This window comes from Palaemon carinicauda, chromosome 6 (assembly GCF_036898095.1).
Source record: "Palaemon carinicauda isolate YSFRI2023 chromosome 6, ASM3689809v2, whole genome shotgun sequence".
NCBI lineage: Eukaryota > Metazoa > Arthropoda > Malacostraca > Decapoda > Palaemonidae > Palaemon > Palaemon carinicauda.
This window is the reverse complement of record NC_090730.1, coordinates 20,827,344-20,849,882: the sequence shown is the minus strand read 5'-3', so window position 1 is coordinate 20,849,882 and position 22,539 is coordinate 20,827,344. Positions and strand designations below refer to the sequence as shown.

The 22,539-nt window shown below is 43.3% G+C and overlaps 1 protein-coding gene across 3 annotated transcripts in view; it reads left to right on the top strand.

Moving 5' to 3' along the window:
- Gpat4 (Glycerol-3-phosphate acyltransferase 4) overlaps nt 1–22,539 on the top strand; it is a 76,610-nt gene that overhangs the window by 3,515 nt on the left and 50,556 nt on the right. For 2 of the 3 annotated variants that reach the window (XM_068375081.1, XM_068375080.1), the window contains exon 2: nt 17,505–17,531. The exons of the other annotated variant lie outside the window; for it this stretch is intronic. In XM_068375081.1, coding sequence (XP_068231182.1) covers nt 17,505–17,531 — 27 coding nt within the window. The remainder of the gene's footprint in view (nt 1–17,504; nt 17,532–22,539) is intronic. 3 annotated transcript variants of the gene reach the window in all.

Here is a 22,539-nt window from a genome sequence, read left to right as displayed (position 1 = left end):
CGCAAGGGGTTACTTTTTTCCCAGCACATTTTGGTGTATATTTCTTTTAAATTGCTCTAACAGCCTTAATTTTTGTCATAGAGAGGTCAGGTTGGTCTCATTCTCTTGGAAAATGTCTGAATTTTCACAAAAAAAATAAAAAATATGAAAAAAAAAAAAATTTTTTATAGCATTTTTTTGCAAGGACGTACTGGTACGTCCATGGGGGTAAAGGGATGGCTTTTGTGAAACGTACCAGTACGTCCTTTGGGGGTAAAAGGGTTAAAAAGTAAATTCCAATAAGGCTGCTCCCATACGAGGAGAAATGGCAGTCTAGACTCAAGGGTTCTGTGAACGGTAACGGTCGGAAGAGTTTCAGCGCTCTTATCGGAGATACTGTTCCTCCAAAAGGGAAAAGTCGTCCCAGACATAATCAACCATATGGGGCTCACCACTCATAAGACTAGTGTGAGGCGAGGGAGATCTATGCATGATAAAATAATGAGGTAACAAGGGTACTGAGATCAGATCTGGTTCGGGGAGCGCAGAAACTTTAGCCAAAGGATCTGTCACAAGCATTGACTTGGGATCACAATTCACATCCTCAGTAATAGGTGACAAGACATTAACAATGTTATGTTAATCACTGATTTAGTTATGGTAGCCGTCCTCCGTGACTAGAACCTCGGAGGGCTCTTGACACGAAGGAGCAGGGTGGGGGATAAATTTTGATGCAGAAATGAGCTTATGTTTCTTAGCATTGCTGGAAGAAGGCAAGGAAGGAGAATGATCTCCCTTAGTGGGATAGATAGCCCTCTGGGAGGATGGCCACGCCCTACAATACTCTAATGACGATTCCACGGAGCACATTTTGTTATGCCATGAGGGACGAACAAGGTGCTGATCGATTTTAGCCCGATTCATGAATGTACCACATGGGCACCTGTAATGAGCAGGCCACGAAATCCTGATGCTAGATGTACTAGCCTTAAAACAATTGTAATTCATAAGCAATGAAAGCACAGCTAGTGACAGTGATGAAGGAAAAGCCACAAAGCACTAAGCACAATAAGGATGTTCAAGTGTGGATGTGAACGTTGTGATCATAGGAGAGAGGAGGGGTGCCTCATCTTAGCACAATGACCAGAAGAAAAGTGAAGTAAGCCATCCAAGAGTGCATATCGGTGTCACGCAGTGGGGCCTCCCAGCAACCCACCACAATGCAACCAAACCCCTCCTCCCTTTGATTGTCTGGTGGTAGAAAACGAGACCAGGAGCAACCTATTTTAATGACTCGGAAGTTTGTATCCGCGTAGGAATAAGCAACAGTTTTAAATTGGCATTGAAGTTCCATGTACAGTACAGTATTGATAAAAATTAACAAATACAGTACTATATTGTCAAAACATTTTGAAACCTCCCTGTATATTTTCAGCATTGTTCATCTGAAGAAGTGGTATTCTATCATTTTCTGAATGGGGTTAATAAATAAAGAAATGTCAATAAATTTTAAGAGTAACTTGGTGGCCTGAATTAAGTGTTAAAATACTAGATAAAGTACTGCACAATATTTACTATCATCCTTCTCAGGATGGGAGGTTGGGAATAAAGAAAGTGACCTGGAAACAACCACAGCCTTCGAGTGGTTGCTATAATTGAGTAGAAAAATGTCTGGTGTGACTCAGGTAAGCTTGTAATGCAATTGATGCTTTTTGAAATGGCCTTTACATAGCGAGTGGTATTTGGCGAGTCTTCTATTAGTATTATTACTAGCTAAGCTACAACCCTAGTTGGAAAAGGAGGATACTATAAGCCCAAGGGCTCCAACAGAGAGTAGCCTAGTGAGGAAAGGAATTAAGGAAATAAACTACGTACAGTATATGAGAAGTGAAAAGCAATTAAAATGGATGTTTCATAAACAAACTATAAAAAGAAACATGTCAGCCTCTTCAACAAAAACATTCGCTGTAAGTTTGAACTTATAAAAGTTCTACCGATTCAACTGCCTGATTAGGAAGATTATTCCACAGCTTGAATAAAAATTTAAAATTGAGCCTCATGATGGAGAAGGCATGACTATTAGACTAAACTGCATGCCTAGTATTATAAACAGGATGGTACTATCCGGGAAGGTCTGATTGCAAAGGATGGTCAGAATTATGAAAAATCTTGTGTAACATGCTTAACAAACCAACTGAACGACAGTGCCAGAGATTAATATAAAGATCAGGAATAAGAAATTTAATAGACCGTAAGTTGTCCAACAAATTAGATAAGATTCATCAGCTGAAGACCCGGCAGGGGAAAACTACTCGAATTAAGGCAGAATGAAAAATTGAAACACTTCTCCAGAATACTGTACATACATCACTGAAAATCTTAGATTTTCTCAAGCCGATTTTTTGTGCAATTTAAGAAGACAGGCCGAATGTGTTTCTCAAAAATAAATTTGGTATTGAGGCTCGCCTAAATTTTTAAGTCTTACAGTGTTGAGAAAACATCAGTACTGACATCTGGATGTTGAGGAGCCATTGTCCTCATCCTGCTTACAATCGTACCGTAATTTGAGTTTTGTTAGAGTTCATCTTTATGCCCCATAATTTGCACCATGCATTAATTTTAGCTAGATCTCTAATAAGAAATTCAGCAACCCCAGATCAACATTCTGGATATGGAATTGATGAAGTGAGATTAGCATCATCGGCATATGCAACAAGCTTGTTTTCTAGGCCTAACCTCGTGTTGCGTATATACTGTAGTATGAAAAGTAACGGGACAAGAACACTACCCTGAGGAAGAACACCAGATATCACATTCCTGTACTGTACTTACAATGGTGCCCGTCAACATCTTTGCAATCTGTTACTTAAAAATTCAATAATGATGCTAGGACCCACCTACTCCTAACTGTGAGTTTGAAAACAAGGACCTTGTGATTAATCATACGAACTTCCTGACCACAATCGAATGATTACTATACAGCAATTGAGATTGTGATTAGGCCATCACATGCTCCCAGGCATTTAGGAAAGCCAAATGACAAACTTGGGACCAGATTATTACCTTCAGCAAACCTGTTAAGATGTTCAAAAACTGGAGGATATGGATTTATGGAAATTGGGCTGTAATTTGTGAACTTGAGGTACTACAAACACATTTACATAGTGGAATAACATTACCAATTCTTGGTTAAATACTAAAAAAGAACCTCTAACGCAATGAAATGAATATAAGAGAAGATATGTATGCAGCAAGAGTGATGAAAGGAAATAAGGAGACTGATAGAATAGTGTGCCTGAGTGTATCCTCAAGCAAGATAGCTTTTAACCCAAGACAGTGGGAGACCATGGTACAGAGGCTATGGCACTACCCAAGACTAGAGAACAATGGTTTAATTTTGGAGTGTCGTCTTAAAAGAGCTGCCTAGATAAGTTTGATCTTTACCAAGATGAATTCTGTTGTCTAGGTATAGCCACAGCCGTTTGACCTCAGGCCCATAGAAATATACCCAACATGCAAGTAGCCTAGAAATAGACATAGTTTAGGGATTCTGTTAGGTTGGTTGTGGTGCTGTATTTGCATTGCAAAATTCATAGCTGGCCTTAGGTGTTCAGGGTACCGTAGTTGCCTATCACAGTATCTTTTGAGATTTAGGCTATATTTTGCCTTTATAGTTGAAAGAAATATGGGTACATATATATATATATATATATATATATATAAAATTACTTTAGTTTGGCTATCATATTCGATTGTAAAATACCCTATAGGGGTTAAGTTGTATTAAGTTGAGCCAGTGGCGCTTAAATCGGAAATAATATCAACTAGGGTACATTGTTGATGCTATAACTACCAGTATGCTAAGTGTTGATGCTACTTGGTTAGCTTATGTTGATCGTACTTAATGTGGACATCTCAACCCAGTTAATATCTTGAGGCTCCCCACTACCCAGGCCTGACTGGAGCTTTTATTATTATGATTGATTATTATTATTATTACTTTCTAAGCTACAACCCTAGTTGGAAAAGCAGGATGCTATAAGCCCAGGGGCCCCAACAAGGAAAGTAAACCCAGTGAGGAAAGGACACAAGGAAAAAGGAAATATTTTAACAACAGTAACATTAAAATAAATATTTGATATATAAACTATAAAAAGTTTAATAAAACAAGAGAAATTAGATTGAATAGTGTGCCTGAATGTACCCTCGAGCAAGAGAACTTTAATCCAAGACAAGGGAAGATCATGGTACAAAGGCTATGGCACTACCCAAGACTTAGAGGTCAATGGTTTGATTTTGGAGTGTCCTTCTCCTAGAAGAGCTGCTTACCATGGCTAAAGAGTCTCTTCTACCCTTACCATGGCTAAAGAGTCTTTGTTCCGTAACCGAAATACAAACCACGCTATTTACATAGGGTTTACCTTTTAGCGCAGCTGAAATGACGAGCCAATAGTTTTAACGAGGGTTAATTACCCCCGCACTAGTTAGCGGGGGGTGGGGAAGGGTTTGCTACCCCTCCCCCCCTCCACACACCGGTGACTTGCCTCACTTCACTTTTGGCTCGGCGGTGATCAGACGTGTCTGCTCATCATCCTTGTGACGGCCTTTAATTTTCTGCTTTTTCTTTACAGCGTGTGTGTTGGTTGGAAGTTGACCTTCATTATTATTTCTTTACAATGCGTACATGCCCTGGAGTTGCCGGTCGTCCTTGTGGGACTTTCATGTCGGACGTATCTACGGATCGCACACCCTTTGCCCTCAATGTCGGGGCCGACGGTGTGACCAGGAGAACATGTGCCGTGAGTGCAGGGAGTGGTCTGCCTCCCAGTGGGAGAGGTTTGGCCGTCGGCGTAAGAAGAAGTTCAAGAGAGACAGTTCTCCTTCGGGGTTAGCCTTGAAGGAGGAAGGTTCTCGGGACTCTTCTTCCGCCGCCCAAACCTCCTCCGAAGCTCCCCCTTGTCCGCCTCCTAAGGAGAGTCGGCCGAGTGGCAGCGCAGGCCCTAGTTCTGTTTCCCGACCTTGGGTGGGGGAGAGGGTGTCGCCTCCCATAGCGAGGCAGTTCCCCCTCCTCCTCCGGGGGAGGTTATTGATAATGCCTTAACCAATGATGATCTTTTACAGATTTGGTCGTCCCTGGGGCTTAAGGGCTTGCCCTCCAGTGTCGCTTTTATTGACCTTGTCTCGTTGGGGGCCGCTGTTAAGCAGTCGCCGGCGGTAGCAGAGGTAGACCCTCTGTCTATTGTCGACGTCGTGGTGACAGAGGCCTCGGATGTGGCTGGGCTATCCGCCACAGGTGCTGTTGCGGATGATGGTGCTAAAGGCTCTCCTCCCCCTTCCGTACATCCTTCGAAGGGGGAAGTGAGTCCTTTGGTCTCTGCTGCTGCTCAGCTTCCTTCTGAGGGAAGTGCTTTGACGGAGACTCCCCTTTGGAGGACCGATGGTCCCGACGATCTCCCCCGAGGCCGCCTCCGCCGTAAGGCTCACCGTCCGCTACGCCGCAAGGGCCTCCCTTCCCCTTACAAGGGTGTTAAGAGGCGCCTTTTTGGGTCTTCCTCCGAGGGGGACTCTCCTCGTCAGCCTCAACCTACAGCTCCGTCTTCCTTGGACCTCTTTGCAGACCGTTCACCAACTCCTGCCAGATCTTCGCCTTCTGGAGAACTCGTCACCCGACGGGCAACGGTCCCTTCGGGGCTAAGGGATCCTTCCCTTCCACGAGCAGTGCTAGCGCACAGGCGCTCTCCTGCTCGTCAGCGCTCTCCTGATCGTCAGCTCTCTCCTGATCGTCAGCGCTCTCCTGATCGTCAGCGCTCTCCTGCTCGTCAAGACACTCCTGCTCGTCGGCACTCTCCTGATGTTCGCCCTCCTCGCCAGCGCTCTCCTGCTCGTCAGCTCTCTTCTGAGCGTCAGCGCTCATTTGAGGACCATCGCCCTGCGGTCTCTGACCATCCTACAGTTCATGCTGAGCTCCCTGCTCACCATCTGCCTGATCCTGTGGCTACGCAACATCATGCTGCGCGTGTCAAAAACACATGTTCGCCAACGCGCCAGCGATCTTCCAGTTCCTGCTCGTGAACGCGCCGCGCCACCTGTCCTTTCACAGGACACGCGTCGACCTTTCTGAGGTGGACCGAAACCCACTCGATAACACTATCAGCTCGCTTCATTCCTGGCAAGAGGAATGTGCTCGCCGACAGTCTGAGCAGGGCTTCGCAGATAGTGAGTACCGAGTGGTCTTTGGATCCTCAGATAGCCAACAAAGTCCTGACTTTGTGGGGTTCCCCGACTGTGGACTTGTTCGCGACAGTCTTGAACTTCAAGCTGCCCCTTTACTGCTCCCCAGTCCCGGACCCCAAGACACTCTGGCAAGATGCTTTCCAGCAACGATGGGACAACATTGACGTGTACGCCTTCCCACCGTTCTGTCTGATGAGAAGGGTGCTCAACAGGACCAGACTATCGGTCAACTGTTCGATGACTCTGGTAGCTCCGCTATGGCATCACGCGGAATGGTTTCCGGACCTTCTGCAGCTACTGACGGAACTCCCGAGGGAGCTTCCTCAACGACACGAGCTTCTCAGACAACCCCACTCCGGCGTCCCTCACAGGGCCGTAGCCTCGCTTCGGCTTCACGCCTGGAGACTATCCAGCGTCTCCTCGCGGAGAGAAGCTTTTCGCATCAGGTTGCGGAAAGAATGTCTCGGCACCTGCGAAGGTCCTTTGAGGGAGTCTACCAAGCAAAGTGGAGAGTCTTTTGTGGTTGGTGTCGTGGAAGGGGTATTTCTCCACTCGATGCCACTATTCCAGCAATAGCGGACTTCCTCGTGTATCTGCGGGAAGAAATGCGCCTTTCTGTCTCGGCAGTGAAAGGCTATCGCTCAGCCTTAAGCTTGGCCTTCAGATTGAAGGGCGTGGATATTTCTTCATCGCTAGAACTCTCTTTACTCATACGTAGCTATGAGCTTACCTGCCCCCAGTCGGAAGTGAGACCCCCTCCTTGGAACGTGGTTCGAGTCCTCAGGTCTCTTAAGAGACCTCCCTTCGAGCCATTACGCCAGGCCTCCGATCGCCACCTGTCTTGGAAGACGGCTTTCCTACTCGCCTTGGCTTCGGCCAAGCGGGTCAGTGAACTTCATGGTCTCTCGTACGACATCGCCCATTCAAGGGGATGGGGGGAGGTAACGTTCAGGTTCGTCCCTGAGTTTGTTGCCAAGACTCAGAATCCTGGAGTGCCGGATCCTCGGTTCGACTCTTTCAGGATCGCGAGTCTCCGTTCTGTAACAAGCGACCCAGACCAGTTGCTACTATGTCCAGTGAGGTGTCTGAGGCACTACTTGAAGAGAACGGCTGCAGTCCGTCCTCAAGTGCGAGCTTTGTTTGTGAGCACAGGCAGGACTAAGAGGAGGGTCACCAGGAACACCATCTCAGCTTGGATTCGAAGGGTTATCCACCATGCCCTGAATCATGACCCAACTCCGTCACGTCGCCCTCGGGCCCACGATGTCAGGGGTATTGCTACATCCCTGGCCTTCAAGAGAAACTTCTCTGTGACGCAGGTACTTCAAGCTGGGGTCTGGAAGCGTCAAACGACCTTCACAGCCCACTACCTGCAAGACGTGACCCACAGGAGCCTCGATACGTTTTCTATCGGCCCTGTGGTGGCTGCACAACTGCTGGTCTAACCTCAGGCTCCTTTTTGGACAAGTAGCAGTAGGTTGAGGGCGTTGTTACCCGGTCTTAGTCTGCGTGAATGAAAGAGTATGTCTGACCCTTACTACTTTCTTCATTCTCCCCTCTCTTGGGGAAGCAGCATCCTGGTCCTCGCATAGCTGACCTCGACCTCTGCAGGTAACCCATGCTTCTTTGTGCTCCTAGTATTAAGCTTAATACTGTTGCGTCTCCCATACCCTGACGAGGTGGTATTGGGAACGTCCTATCCTAGAATTCCTATCTGAAGGTCTCAAGGTCAACTTCATAGGACGAGTCACACACTCCTCCTCACACTGCTTATGTAGGTCACTCGTTCCTAGCGATGCTAGGAACTTGTGAGGTACAGGGGCTCCCTCTCTCTAGTGCTGCTCACTGAGGGATCGAGCCCCCGGGCAAGCCGAAGTCAGTAAGGCTGGGGACTTTCCACCCTTCCTAAGGGGTAAGTCACCCTATGTAAATAGCGTTGTTTGTATTTCGGTTACGGAACAAATGACAAATTCGAAGATAATTTGTATTTTTCCTAACCATACAAACCTTAGCTATTTACACATGTGCCCGCCATCCCTGACCCCCAAGTCAAGTCCTACCTCTAAGTGAAGTGAAGCAAGTCACCGGTGTGTGGAGGAGGGAGGGGTAGCAAGCTACCCTTCCCCACCCCCCGCTAACTAGCGCGGGGGTAATTAACCCTCGTTAAAACTATTGGCTCGTCATTTCAGCTGCGCTAAAAGGTAAACCCTGTGTAAATAGCTAAGGTTTGTATGGTTAGGAAAAATACAAATTATCTTCGAATTTGTCATCTTCTACCCTTACCAAGAGGAAAGTAGCCAATGAACAATTCCAATCCAGTAGTTAACTTCTTGGATGAAGATGAATTGCTTGGTAATCTCAGTGTTGTCAGGTGTATGAGGACAGAGGAGAATCTGTAAAGAATAGGCCAGACTATTCGGTGTATATGTAGGCAAAGGGTAAGTGAACCGTAACCAGAGAGAAGGATCCAATGAAGTACTGTCTTGACAGTCAAAGGTAGTATCTCAATGGGTGGCTGGTAATCTCTCGCCACCAATTGTTATTTGTCATAGTCCAGATTGCAGTCGACTTGAGTTCAGAAATTGTATAGTTCAAGTAGACATTGATACACACATGCTAAAAAATGAACTTGGTTGTTTATACAGGTACATTCTGACCATTTGTATCAGGTGCAAATTGTTATGCATATACAGTACTAGAACATGTTTGGGCTAGATATGCAATGAATTATCCTAATCTTAGATTAAGGAAATGGACTGTGGCTCAAGCTATTCTGTTGGGGTAAGATGGAATGGTCTTTTGACTTTTCTAAAACAAACTATTGTGAATATAAGACTTGACAGCCTTTAACAATAGGCCCAGCATGTCAAGGGCATCAGTGGCATGGCATGAGAGATTACTAACTCATGAGATGTTTTATCTTTTTACTGAACTCATTTTAGTTTTGAATTTTTTTCCATCTGTTTTTCAAAGGTTTTGATTGCAGGTTAGGTTGAAAACTAGGTATCTGATATTTTTCAAAGCTGAGTAGGCAATGGGGAATTGTTTATTATATGTTTTACAGTATATTTGAAATATTTAAACATTAGTTTATGCATTTTATTTGTATTTTTTTCAATATTAAACTTACCCGATAATCATGTAGCTGTCAACTCCATTGCCCGACAGAATTCTATGGAGGGATACGCCAGCTATCACAATACTAGAAGGGGGTGTACTTACCAGCGCCACCTGTGGCCAGGTACTCAAGTACTTCTTGTTGACACCTCCTCAATTATTCCTCTGTCGTGTTTCCGGCAAGACGTTCTGGGATACGCTTATGGTCTTCGAGTTTATTCACGGATATTTGGTGAAGTATTCTCTCAGATTAACGGCTGTCGCTTTACTGGAAACCTTCTTATATTAGCTAGATAGCTTTTATATAGTACTGATATAACGGTTAACGATTTTTGCTTGTTTTTGGATCCCCCTTTGGCTAACTCTTTGGATTACAAGATGTCTGACATTTCGCAAGCCCCCTCCCATAGACGATGTAGGTCTTGCAATAGGCGTATTCCGAAGGCCTCGGTAGATCCTCACACCGCTTGTTCTGACTGTAGGGACAGGCCCTGTCAGTTAGAAAATCGATGTGAGGAATGCGCCGGACTTTCGGAATTGGAATTTGTCCGTCTTTTAAAATATTCAACTAAGTTAGAGAGAGGTAGAGTTAGGAGGAGTTCTTCTCACTCTTCAATGTTTTCCTCACCTCATGATCCCCTACCTTTTCCTACCCCTGTAGTGGCTACCCCCGAACCTACTGTGTGCCCTCCGCCTGATATGTCAGTTGTTTTGCGTGCTATTCAGGCTTTAGGCGATAAAGTAGAGTCAGTGGTAAGTGACCATAAGTCTCTGATGGCCGAAGTTAAAGAACTGAAGGTCAAGAGTGCAGTGGGTGGAGTTAGTGCCAGTGCTGTGACGAGTGCTAGTGTCGGTGCAGTGCCAAGTGCTAGTGTCGGTGCAGTGCCAAGTGCTAGTGTTAGTGCCAGTGTGGTGCGTGAGGATTTTTCTGTGCGAGCCAGTCGTCCTCCCAGTCCGGGACCTCTTGCAAGCTCCCATGCCCAGGGGAGAAGCAATGTCGAAGGGCATAAGGGTTCGGCAGGCCTTGTTAGGCGCACAGAACTATCCTCGGTGGTTGCGGGCGTGTCTTCCAAAGACCGTCACTCCCACCTGCAGACGATTGAGCCCGTCTTATTCTCGTCCGCTGATCAACTGTCAGGCAAGAAACGTTGGTCTCAGGTCTCGAGACCGCTTAAACGTAGAGTCCAGTCCGCGAGTGCTCAGCCAGGTTGCAGTCATTGGCTCAGCTCTGACTCGCCTCAGTCATCTGTCGACTGTACTCCGCCCAAGAGGAGTAAGGTTCTGCCACAACAGAGCTCGACTGTTAAGGCTTTACCTCAGTCTACTTTCGTTTCTGCCGATCCCAAGTGGACTCTGCTTCAGTCCATGCAAGCTCAGCTTTCGGACTTGATGCGTGAGTGTCGGGCTGAGAGTGTTGCACCTCCGCCTCCGCCTACACTCCCTCCGCCTGTTCTCGCTCCGCCTGCGCTCGCCCCGCCTGCGCTCGCTCCGCCTGGTCGCAGCACCATCTGCCAGGCGTACGATGTTGAACCACTTTCTGAGTTCGCTGTTCCCAGTGGTGTTCAGCCTCAGCCTTCTTTAAGGCAACCTTTACTTTGGGATCAGGAGGGTTATTCCACTCTTCCTCCGCCTCCCCTTGCTGCTCCACCAGTGGTGCAACTCTCGGTTGGGGTACAACAACCTCTCCCGTCCATGAGTCAGTCTGCTCAGCCATCGCTGCAGCGAGCTCAACCCTCCTCAAGGCAAGCTCCTCTACACCCTGGACTTGCGCCTCAGGAGCCTCAGCTTGCGAGAACTTTACCTTGTTCTGCGCAGCCTCAACCTCATCATGCTCCGCTCATCTCACAGGAACAGGAACGTGCTACTCCGCCTCCGTCCTCAGCTCAGCAAGCGCAATCCTTGGGTTCAACCTCTCTTGCTAGGAGTCAACCTCCTTCACCCATGCGCCTTCCTTCTGCTTCGTCTGTTGTTCAGCCTTTGCAGTCTGAGCCTCAGGTTTTCCCTCAACAGTTACTGGAAGAGGAAACCACTGTTATTGTTCCTACCCGTTCTGACTCTGCGGTTCAGCATTCTTGTCCGATCTCTTCGCTACACTCTGGTGATGAGGTGTCGGATGATGAGGAGGCACACCTTGATCCCTCATCAGACGTGGACGAATCCAAGCTTTCTCCACAGTCTATTGATTTTCGTAAGGTCTTGGCTCTACTCAGGGAGATTTACCCAGACCATTTTGTCTCTGCTATTCCCCGCTCTCCGCCATCTGAGTTTTCGCTGGGCGTACAACAAGCTAAGTCCTCCTATACTAAGCTTGTCCTAGCTAGATCCTCTAAGAGGGCTTTAAGGATCTTAGGGGAGTGGCTGCAGTCTGAACAACACCTTGGCAAGACTTCCTTCATGTTCCCTCCAACGAAGCTCACTTCGAAAGCGAGCGTTTGGTATGCCACAGGGGAAGCACCAGGCTTGGGAGTACCTGCCTCTGCCCAGGCTGACTTCTCAAGTCTGGTGGACTCGCCTCGGAGAACTGCTATGAGACGCTCGAAGGTTTGTTGGACCTTCTCAGACCTGGATCACTTACTGAAAGGGATGTTCAGAGCATTTGAAATGTTCAACTTTCTCGACTGGTGCCTGGGGGCCCTCAGCAAGAAAACCTCTCCTGCGGACAAAGATTCTGCCATGCTATTAATGTCCTGCATGGATAAGGCCATCAGAGATGGATCGGGCGAGCTAGCGTCGTTGTTTGTATCAGGGGTGTTGAAGAAAAGGGAACAACTGTGTACCTTCCTTTCCGCCAGCATTACACCTTGCCAACGGTCACAACTCCTTTTTGCTCCGCTCTCGAAGTTCCTCTTTCCCGAAGAGCTAGTTAAGGATTTGTCTGCTGCCCTGATACAAAAGGATACGCACGATCTTGTAGCCTCATCGGCTCGTAAGTCTAAGGTTGCCACCTCAGTCCCCAAGACTTATCGCTCCCCAGTGGCTGATACCCCTGCTACGAGGTTCATACCGCCCTTTCGTGGTAGAGCCCCCAGCCGAGGAAGCTCCCGTCCAGACTCTCACAGGAGCAAGTCTAGGAAAGGATCCAGGACATCTAAGGGAAAGAACTGACTCTCCGTTTCTCCAGACAACAGTAGGAGCCAGACTCAAGATCTTCTGGCGAGCCTGGGAGAAGAGAGGTGCAGACGCACAGTCTGTCAGTTGGCTGAGGAACGGTTACAGGATTCCATTCTGCCTCAAACCACCTCTGACCACATCGCCCATCAACCTCTCTCCCAACTACAAAGAGGACAAGAGGCTAGCATTGCAACAGGAGGTGTCGCTACTTGTGCAGAAGAAGGCAGTGGTTATAGTCCGGGACCATCAATCCCCGGGCTTCTACAACCGTCTCTTTCTTGTGGCCAAGAAGACAGGAGGTTGGAGACCGGTGCTGGACGTCAGCTCTCTCAACGAGTATGTCACCAAGCAGACGTTCACGATGGAGACGACCAAGTCGGTCTTAGCAGCGGTCAGACAGGAGGACTGGATGGTCTCGTTGGACTTGAAAGATGCATACTTTCACGTTCCCATTCATCCAGACTCCCAACCTTTCCTGAGATTCGTTTTCGGAAAGGTTGTCTATCAGTTCCAAGCCCTGTGTTTTGGCCTAAGCACAGCTCCTATGGTCTTTACTCATCTGATGAGGAATGTAGCAAAATTCCTACACTTGTCGAACATCAGAGCCTCCCTCTACCTAGACGACTGGCTGTTGAGAGCCTCCACGAGTCGTCGTTGTCTGGAGAACCTCAATTGGACTTTAGACTTAATCAGAGACCTAGGTCTATTAGTCAATATAGAGAAATCTCAACTCATTCCCTCCCAATCCATTGTGTACCTGGGAATGGAGATTCGGAGTCAGGATTTTCGGGCTTTTCCATCGGCCCCCAGGATAAGCCAAGCCCTAGAGTGCATCATGAGCATGCTGAAGAGGAGCAATTGCTCAGTGAGACAGTGGATGAGTCTCACAGGGACCCTCTCATCACTGGCCCTGTTTGTCGAGCTAGGAAGACTCCACCTCCGCCCTCTTCAATTCCATTTTGCAGCTCATTGGGACAAGGGCTCGACTCTAGAAGCAGTCTCTATCCCTATCAACCAAGAGATGAAGACCACTCTCCTGTGGTGGAAGCACAATCTCCTTCTCAAGGAGGGTCTATCATTGGCCATTCAGACCCCCAATCTTCATCTCTTCTCAGATGCATCGGACTCGGGCTGGGGTGCAACCTTGGACGGACGGGAATGCTCGGGAGTGTGGAACGAGGAACAAGGATTACTCCACATCAACTGCAAGGAACTGCTAGCAGTTCATCTAGCCCTGTTGAACTTCAAGTCCCTCCTGCTAGGCAAAGTGGTGGAGGTGAACTCAGACAACACCACAGCCTTGGCTTACATCTCCAAGCAAGGAGGGACCCATTCGAGGAGCCTTTACGAGATCGCAAGGGACCTCCTCATTTGGTCAAGAGGTCTAAACCTCACTCTGGTCACGAGGTTCATCCAGGGCGATATGAATGTTTCAGCGGATCGCCTAAGCAGAAGGAATCAGGTCATTCCCACGGAATGGACCCTCCACAAGAGTGTGTGCAACAGACTTTGGACCTTGTGGGGTCAACCTACCATAGATCTGTTTGCCACCTCCATAACCAAGAGACTTCCGCTGTATTGTTCCCCTGTTCCAGACCCTGCAGCAGTTCATGTGGATGCTTTTCTTCTGAACTGGTCCCATCTCGACCTGTACGCATTCCCTCCGTTCAAGATAATAAACAAAGTTCTGCAGAAATTCGTCTCGCACGAAGGGACACGGCTGACGCTGGTTGCTCCCCTTTGGCCTGCAAGAGAATGGTTCACAGAGGTACTTCAATGGCTAGTCGACTTCCCCAGGACTCTACCTCTAAGAGTGGACCTTCTACGTCAACCTCACGTAGACAGGTTGCACCCAAACCTCCACGCTCTTCGGCTGACTGCCTTCAGACTGTCGAAAGATTCGCTAGAGCTAGAGGCTTTTCGAAGGAGGCAGCCAGTGCGATTGCCAGAGCTAGAAGAGTTTCCACTCGTAGAGTCTACCAGTCTAAGTGGGAGGTCTTCCGAAGCTGGTGTAGAGCCAATTCAATATCCTCTACCAATACCTCTGTGATCCAAATAGCTGACTTCCTTCTACATCTTAGGAATGAGAGATCCCTTTCAGCACCTACGATTAAAGGATATAGGAGCATGTTGGCTTCAGTTCTCCGCCACAGAGGTTTGGACCTGTCTTCCAACAAGGACCTTCAAGACATTCTCAAGTCTTTTGAGACGTCTAAAGAACGTCGTCTTTCCACTCCAGGCTGGAATCTAGACGTAGTCTTAAGGTTCCTTATGACATCTAGGTTCGAACCTCTCCAGTCAGCTTCCTTCAAGGACCTTGCCCTCAAGACTCTTTTTCTCGTTTGCCTTGCAACAGCTAAGAGAGTCAGTGAGGTTCATGCCTTCAGCAAGAACATTGGTTTCACAACCGAATCTGCAACATGTTCTTTTCAGCTTGGATTCCTAGCAAAGAACGAGCTTCCTTCACGTCCTTGGCCTAGATCGTTCGAAATACCTAGCCTCTCCAACATGGTAGGTAATGAACTAGAGAGAGTTCTTTGCCCTGTCAGAGCTCTCAAATATTATCTTAAGAGGTCTAAACCTATTCGAGGACAGTCAGAAGCCTTATGGTGTGCCATCAAGAAACCCTCGAGACCCATGTCCAAGAATGGGCTTTCGTATTATATAAGGCTTCTGATCAGAGAAGCACATTCTCACTTAAAGGAGGAAGACCTTGCATTGCTGAAGGTAAGGACCCACGAAGTAAGAGCTGTAGCTACTTCGATGGCCTTTAATAAAAACCGTTCTCTGCAGAGCATAATGGATGCAACCTATTGGAGGAGCAAGTCAGTGTTTGCATCATTTTATCTGAAAGATGTCCAGTCTCTTTACGAGAACTGCTACACCCTGGGACCATTCGTAGCAGCGAGTGCAGTAGTAGGTGAGGGCTCAGCCACTACATTCCCTTAATCCCATAACCTTTTTTAACCTTTCTCTTGAATACTTTTATTGTTGTTTTTATGGTTGTTACGGTAGGCTAAGAAGCCTTCCGCATCCTTGGATTTGGCGGGTGGTCTATTCATTCTTGAGAAGCGCCTGGGTTAAAGGTTTGGTAGAGGTCCTTTAGTAGGGGTTGCATCCCCGTGTACTTTGGCACCTTTGGGTTGATTCAGCCTCCAAGAGGAACGCTGCGCTCAGTAAGGAAGACGAACTTTAAATAAAGAGGCAGAGTAACGGTTCTATTCGACTTCCTTACCAGGTACTTATTATTTCATTGTTATTTGAGATAACTGTTATATGAAATATGGGATACTTAGCTATCCTTTAATCTTGTACACTGGTTTTCACCCACCTCCCTGGGTGTGAATCAGCTACATGATTATCGGGTAAGTTTAATATTGAAAAATGTTATTTTTATTAATAAAATAAATTTTTGAATATACTTACCCGATAATCATGATTTAATTGACCCTCCCTTCCTCCCCAGAGAGAACCAGTGGACCGAGGAATAATTGAGGAGGTGTCAACAAGAAGTACTTGAGTACCTGGCCACAGGTGGCGCTGGTAAGTACACCCCCTTCTAGTATTGTGATAGCTGGCGTATCCCTCCATAGAATTCTGTCGGGCAACGGAGTTGACAGCTACATGATTATCGGGTAAGTATATTCAAAAATTTATTTTATTAATAAAAATAACATTTTTCAGGAAACATTGTGTTTACAATACAGTACAGTATGTAGTTTTTAAAAGTACTAGCAAGCAAGCTTTCTTGAATGAGACATGATTGTTGATTCTCTACTGACAAATAACCTTTCACTAGAGCTGGCAGATTGTAAGCACGAAAAATTCCTAAAAGGCACAACATTCAGTGGATTTTGTAAACTGACTTACTACCTTGCACATACAACCAATACTAGTATACTGTATAAGGTATACATCGTATATTTTATCTCTCTCTCTCTCTCTCTCTCTCTCTCTCTCTCTCTCTCTCTCTCTCTCTCTCTCTCTCTCTCTCTCTCTCAAAACCTCTTCACCAGAAATACTTATCGTTAGTAGTAGATTCATTCCTCAACATTTTGTTACCAGGTGCAATTGAATATGTCGAAGATAGCATCCATTAAGAAGTTTACTGTGTAAATCCTATAAGTACATTACAACATGTAGGGCTTTTATTTGCACATGTTTTTAATCTGCAGGTACATTTTTATTAAGGTTGGGTTTGTCTGTATTTTTCTACAGGAAGTTTTTGGTGATCATCTTCCTGTTATTAAGTGTGAGCTACTAAACTTCCACTCATATTGTGACCGTGATAATTCTCTTTTATTGAGTAAAGAAATCTCAGGAGTTGGGATAGAATATCTAAACTATTTGTGTAACATGCATCTCATGGTAAATGTAATTTGTGACACCGGAGACTAAATCGTGTTTGGATGATTGTAGAAAATTACCCATGGTATTCCGTGAAGATTGCATTTAAGATAATGCTGTGTTATGTTGATTATTTTGCAGATTAGCTTTAGGATAGTTTTCTTTGGGATAATATTAAAAACTTATTCAAAAGATAGACTTAAAACTGAAAAATTATGAATGTGGGTTTTAGATGAATAGATATTGAAACTATGAATTCATTATCAATTTTTTTTAAAGGGTAAAAGCATTTGCAGAATTTGGGCTTTGCAGTTTCAATGTTTCAATTGATTTTTTTTTTTTTTTTACAAGAACTTTAATGTAACCAAGATGTCTCAAGACAGACTCCGTTCATATTTGGTGAAGATTATAGTGCATCTTGTTTTTTTCATACATGTCTTGACCCCTTTGTTTTTCTTGATCCCCTCCTCCCCATTTCTCTAGTTTGAGGTTGAGTACTTCCTAAAGAGAAAAATTAATGTTGGGATTGAATGCAAGTTTGTTTTCATTTGCAATTTTTCAAGGATATTCCTTTTTATTTTATCTCATGTTTTTTTTTTTTTTTTTTACAAATACCTTATGCTATATCAGTGTGAATTTTGACTAATCTTCCTGTAGAAATTTCCCGGGGACTCATGAGTTTACTTTGTTGTGATCTTATTTTGCTTTATTTACAGGATGGCAACAGGATTCTTGTTAAAAAGGTATTTTATTCTATAATTGTTTGATGCCTTGCTTTCATACAGTATGAATTTAGGTGGTTGGTGCATTTTCACCCTTGATGGAAGCTAAACTCCTAGTAAGGTGGTGATATTAGGAGTCAGGAGGATGTTAGAAAGAAAGAGCAGGGTCCTAAAATTAATCATGGTATCTGTCCCAATTTAAGTATCTTTTTGGTTGCAACTTGTCTAATGGTATTTGTTGAGACTTTCTATTTATCTCTTTGTAAGATGGATTAATTTTTTTCCCCTTATGATTAATTTTTTTTTTTTTTTACTGTTCTTGTACTTTCTTAGGATATGGTTGCCTAATTCAGTTAAGCATACATTATCACTTACTCTTGGTGGTAGCATTACTGGTTGTTTTGGGTATTTCCTTCGCTAAGTAGTTGATACAAAACTAAACTCTGCTGATACCAATGTGCGTTTGTGCATATGGTTGTGTGAGGTTGAATAGTTTCTGTTATTGGAAACAGATCAGGTGAGCTCTGCAAGTGGAAATTGATTTAGGATTACTTAGAAATACATAATTTAACTCTTATTGCCAGGATGAAATTAACACCTTATTACCGGGTCCCTGCAGTAGGTGTCAAGGACCATCTTGTATCACAAGTGATGGAATAATTTAGTGGGCTCTTAATTAATACAACACATACATTGCTTTGGCAAGTGATGCTGTGAGTCAAACTAGTACTTGATTACTTTTTAGGTCTTCCATAAAGAGTGATAGATTTTAAGATGATATTGCGAATGGTGGGTGGCATTGGTAAATGTGAAAAAATGCTGGGTGTCATCAAGGATGGTAACTACAAAGAGTATGTTGTTTGCTTTTAGACAGTTGGTCATCGTTTCAGGCAGTTGTGAAATGCCTTTGAATTTTCTCTTACTCATATCTTGTGGACTGTGTAAATCTTGCTGTTAGTTTCTAGAACTGCTTGTATTTTAAGAAACATTTTATATATACATTAGGTTGTCTTGTTTACTGTGAGCGAGTCAATTTGTTGCTTATCCATTTTGCATCATATAATTTGAAGGGAACATATTTAACCAGTTGGTTTATATACTTTGACATTTCTACAGTACTTGTCTTTTGACTACATTGCAGGAATCTTTAATGAGGGTTTTCACTGGTTGTCAGCATTTTAGTTAATCATTAAAGTACTCTTAATAGATCAACAATCAAGGATTGAACATGAAAAGGATGTACAGTACATTAATACCTATAATCACTATAATTTTTCAGGTTTAAGCATTTTGGCTTTATATAAAGTGCCTCTCGAATGACCTTATGACCTTTATAGATAGTTAAGTAATTCTTTACGTCTTATATACTGTCCTATGATAAGCTGTTTCAATCATCACCATGTTGCTTTCTTGTTGACATGATAGTCATGTAGTGATGGTGTGGCTTAACTTCGAGCTTGATTCACTGACACAAATCTGGTACAGTATAGTTTTATCTGGTAGTTTTTCAACTTTATTAGTATCTTCACGAGTGTGCAAATAATAGCACCGAGTTAAGTATTTTTTAATGTTAAGAGGTGTCTGTCATAAAGAATAAATTTTGAGCTTTAAGTACTGCCAACACATAAACTTGATATGGCAGTTGTTGAATTGCCATGGTTAGTACTTGTTATGCTTAATATTCACACGATATACTGTACTGTCAGTGTCCAAGGTTTCCATGGTGGTGCTGGTACATATTAGATTATAGAGGTGCACTGTGGATATCCAAACTGTACTGTACATTGTTGATCAAGAAATTTTACATGCCTGGCAGGATCATTGACCAAGATGCTTTCAAGTGGAAATTGTAAATTACGTTGTTGGTTGGATGCTGTGCAATGCCTTGTTGGTAGCTGTGCTTGCCTAGTCGTCATAGTGGGGAATCGGATGTTGGTCATGATCTACATTTAGCTGTTTGTAAATAGATTTTTCAAGTTTTCTCAAACTTATTTGACATTTGGTCTTGATTAGTCATTACTAGTAAGAGAATATAGATTATTGTTGATCTGCATGTGTTGATTTATCCCTTAAACCATACCTTACAGCCTTGTGATGCCTACTTTTAACATGGATAGTCATTTTGAAAATGTCTACTAGTATTTCCATGAAAACGTTCATCTAGTTGCTCTTGAGTTTCTTAGCCGTCACTATTCCTCTGATACACCAAAGGTTTCGATGTTCTTTTATCTACAGAGGTATAAGTTGCTTTGTCAATATTGATTGGCAGTTTTAATTATGTGGTCATGAAAAACATCACTTAAGTTTTTGCATATTAAAAGATTTTATAATTTTTTTTCCATATTTTAGGTAGTTTTATGAAGAAATTTTTTTATTGTCAATTTAAGTCAGTGCTGTCAGAAAAAGAGGCAAGTTGCTACCAAAATGTTGGTGGTATATTGATACCTATATGTATGATCTAACTTAATTAATTAGGACAATTAGCTCTTTTTTTAAAGCTGAAGCTTATAGATGTCTGTCTTCTAACAAGTATTGCTTGTTACACACTCATGTATTAGCCTTGTTGCTAAGGCTATCAATTAATATAAAGTAGTAGGAAGTTACTGTACTGATTTTACTATTGCTAATGGTGGATTCTGTGTCACAAAGTATTTATTACTACAATATAAATGTCGCTTGCTGCATGAACCAGTTTGTGTAGTTAATTAACACTCTCTTTCTCTCTCTCTCTCTCTCTCTCTCTCTCTCTCTCTCTCTCTCTCTCTCTCTCTCTCTCTCTCTCTCTCTCTCTCATGTGTTGTTTGTGTTTAACATACTATCTATGAAAAAGAAAGCTTGTGCTTGAATAATGAATAAAGTGTGTTTTGCCTTATTAACTTCGGTGCATTTACACCTTAGTCTTCTAAGTAGTGGTGTACCATAATGCTACAAGCTTTCTTGGATTGGGAAAATGATTGGGTGGATAGATTTTGTCACTAGCAGCATGTCAAGGGAGTACTGGCAAAGGATTTATGGTATTATGGTAAATTGTCTTATATGATTCTTCACATTAGTGTGTAATACTGTATATATATATATATATATATATATATATATATATATATATATATATATATATATATATATATATATATATATAAATTGTGAAATTGTTTAAATACTGCAAGTGCAGCCATTTTAGCAATGGTTAAATGGTAGTGTGGTTCATTGTATATGTCAATTAATTTTCTTACGATTATTTTGATCTGTAGAATGTTTTATTGAAAAGTGACCAAGGTTTTATATTTTTTGCTTTATATACAAATGTTGGATTTTTTTTTGTAATGTACAAGTATACTTGAATTGTATGTATCCTGTGCAGATATACTATACTGTATGTTTCATCACAACCCTATGAATCACAAATATGCGGTTATGTTTGTCCTGAGTAATCCCAGGTCTAGTGGCTTTTTGTGTGTCATTTAGGAGTAGGTAGTCTTACTTTACGCAATTCCTCTTGAATAATAGCTGTAGGATTTATTTACCAATAGTCACACTTTTGAGATGCTAGAGCTGTGATAAGTCTTATTTTATTAATTCAGCTGTTTATATTTAGAGAATTGGTATCCAATGTTTCTTACAAATTAAATTTCCATTTTCTTTCATATAGAATAAGTTTAGTTCTTAATATATTACAGTATTGTTTCATGTGTAGTTACAGATACAATCTGATAAACTATTAAAGGGGGTTACTACATGGTTAATTGATTTTATGCCGGAGGGTTGGGTAAGTACACGGTCTTCTTTCGGAAATCCAGCTCAGTATTATGTTTTTTTTATTTAATTTACTTTCTCTGCTTTTACTGAGTGTCAGTTTATTCTTTTGTCTATCTGGAATGTATGTTAAGGGTGATCAAGGAACATTAAAGATGTTGAGGTGAAAGTACTGTAGGGTGCAGGAGCTGCAAAAAGCGACCACTGGTGTCATCCGGGAACCGATACAGTATTTTTTTTTTTTTCAACTGCCTTGAACAGTTTGGTTTCCATGCCTTATGTTCATGTTGCTTTCAGTTCTTCAGCTCATTATTCCAGTTTGGGGAAAGGGGGGTTCACAGTTGCAAAGGAAGTGGCCTAGCATGTATGCTTTTCTCACGACAGCCTTAGTAAGGTTGGAAATATTTTTCCCCCTTGCCTGGTACTTGCTGGTGGTCTGTTTACCTCATGTGCCTGCAATGCTCCAAGTTTGAACCTACATCTTTGCAGTCCCAGATGATGATGTGACTTCTACTAGCATTTTGGATGGCTCTTTGTTCTCGCTATATAAAATTTTTGTACCACTTTGGTTATATGTTCTCATTATATATAATCCTGCCATTTTATGCTCCAGTTGCTATTGTCATTCTGGTAGAATCGTTAGGGTGTCTTCTGCCAGAATTCCTACATCACCTTTACCCAGCTGGACCCTTTTCTCAGATGTTGCTGGAATTAAGTGACTTGTTCAAAGTTCATCTTATTCTTCAGGTGTCTGTAGCTTTCATAAGGAAGAAGTTTCCTCCTCAGTGTGGTGGGTAATTGTCACTCAATTGGAAAAATTATAGAACAACTACTGGTGTATTCTCTTAGATAGAAAAACTTGTAAAAGTATAAAACCTTAAAAATTTAGTTCCGAGGTACACTGAAAATATGGTAAAACAGTAATAGTTCTAAAGGAAAGGAGGTGATTTTTAATTAAGACTTGTTTGGTTGTTGTCACTGGATCCAGGATTCATATTAATGAATCTCTGGTTAATGTACAGTAATGGGTTGTGGAAAAATATTTTTTGAGGAACCTTCTGTACAAACGAAATAACCTTCTATTGACAAGTAAAATGTAATTTTAAAATCAAACTCATTCCCTTATTCTATCATTCTTCTCTTGGAGTTTTTTATTAGTTTGCTTTGAAAACACACACACACACACACACTCTCTCTCTCTCTCTCTCTCTCTCTCTTTCTCTTTCTCTTTCTTTCTCTCTTTCTCTTTCTTTCTCTCTTTCTCTTTCTTTCTCTC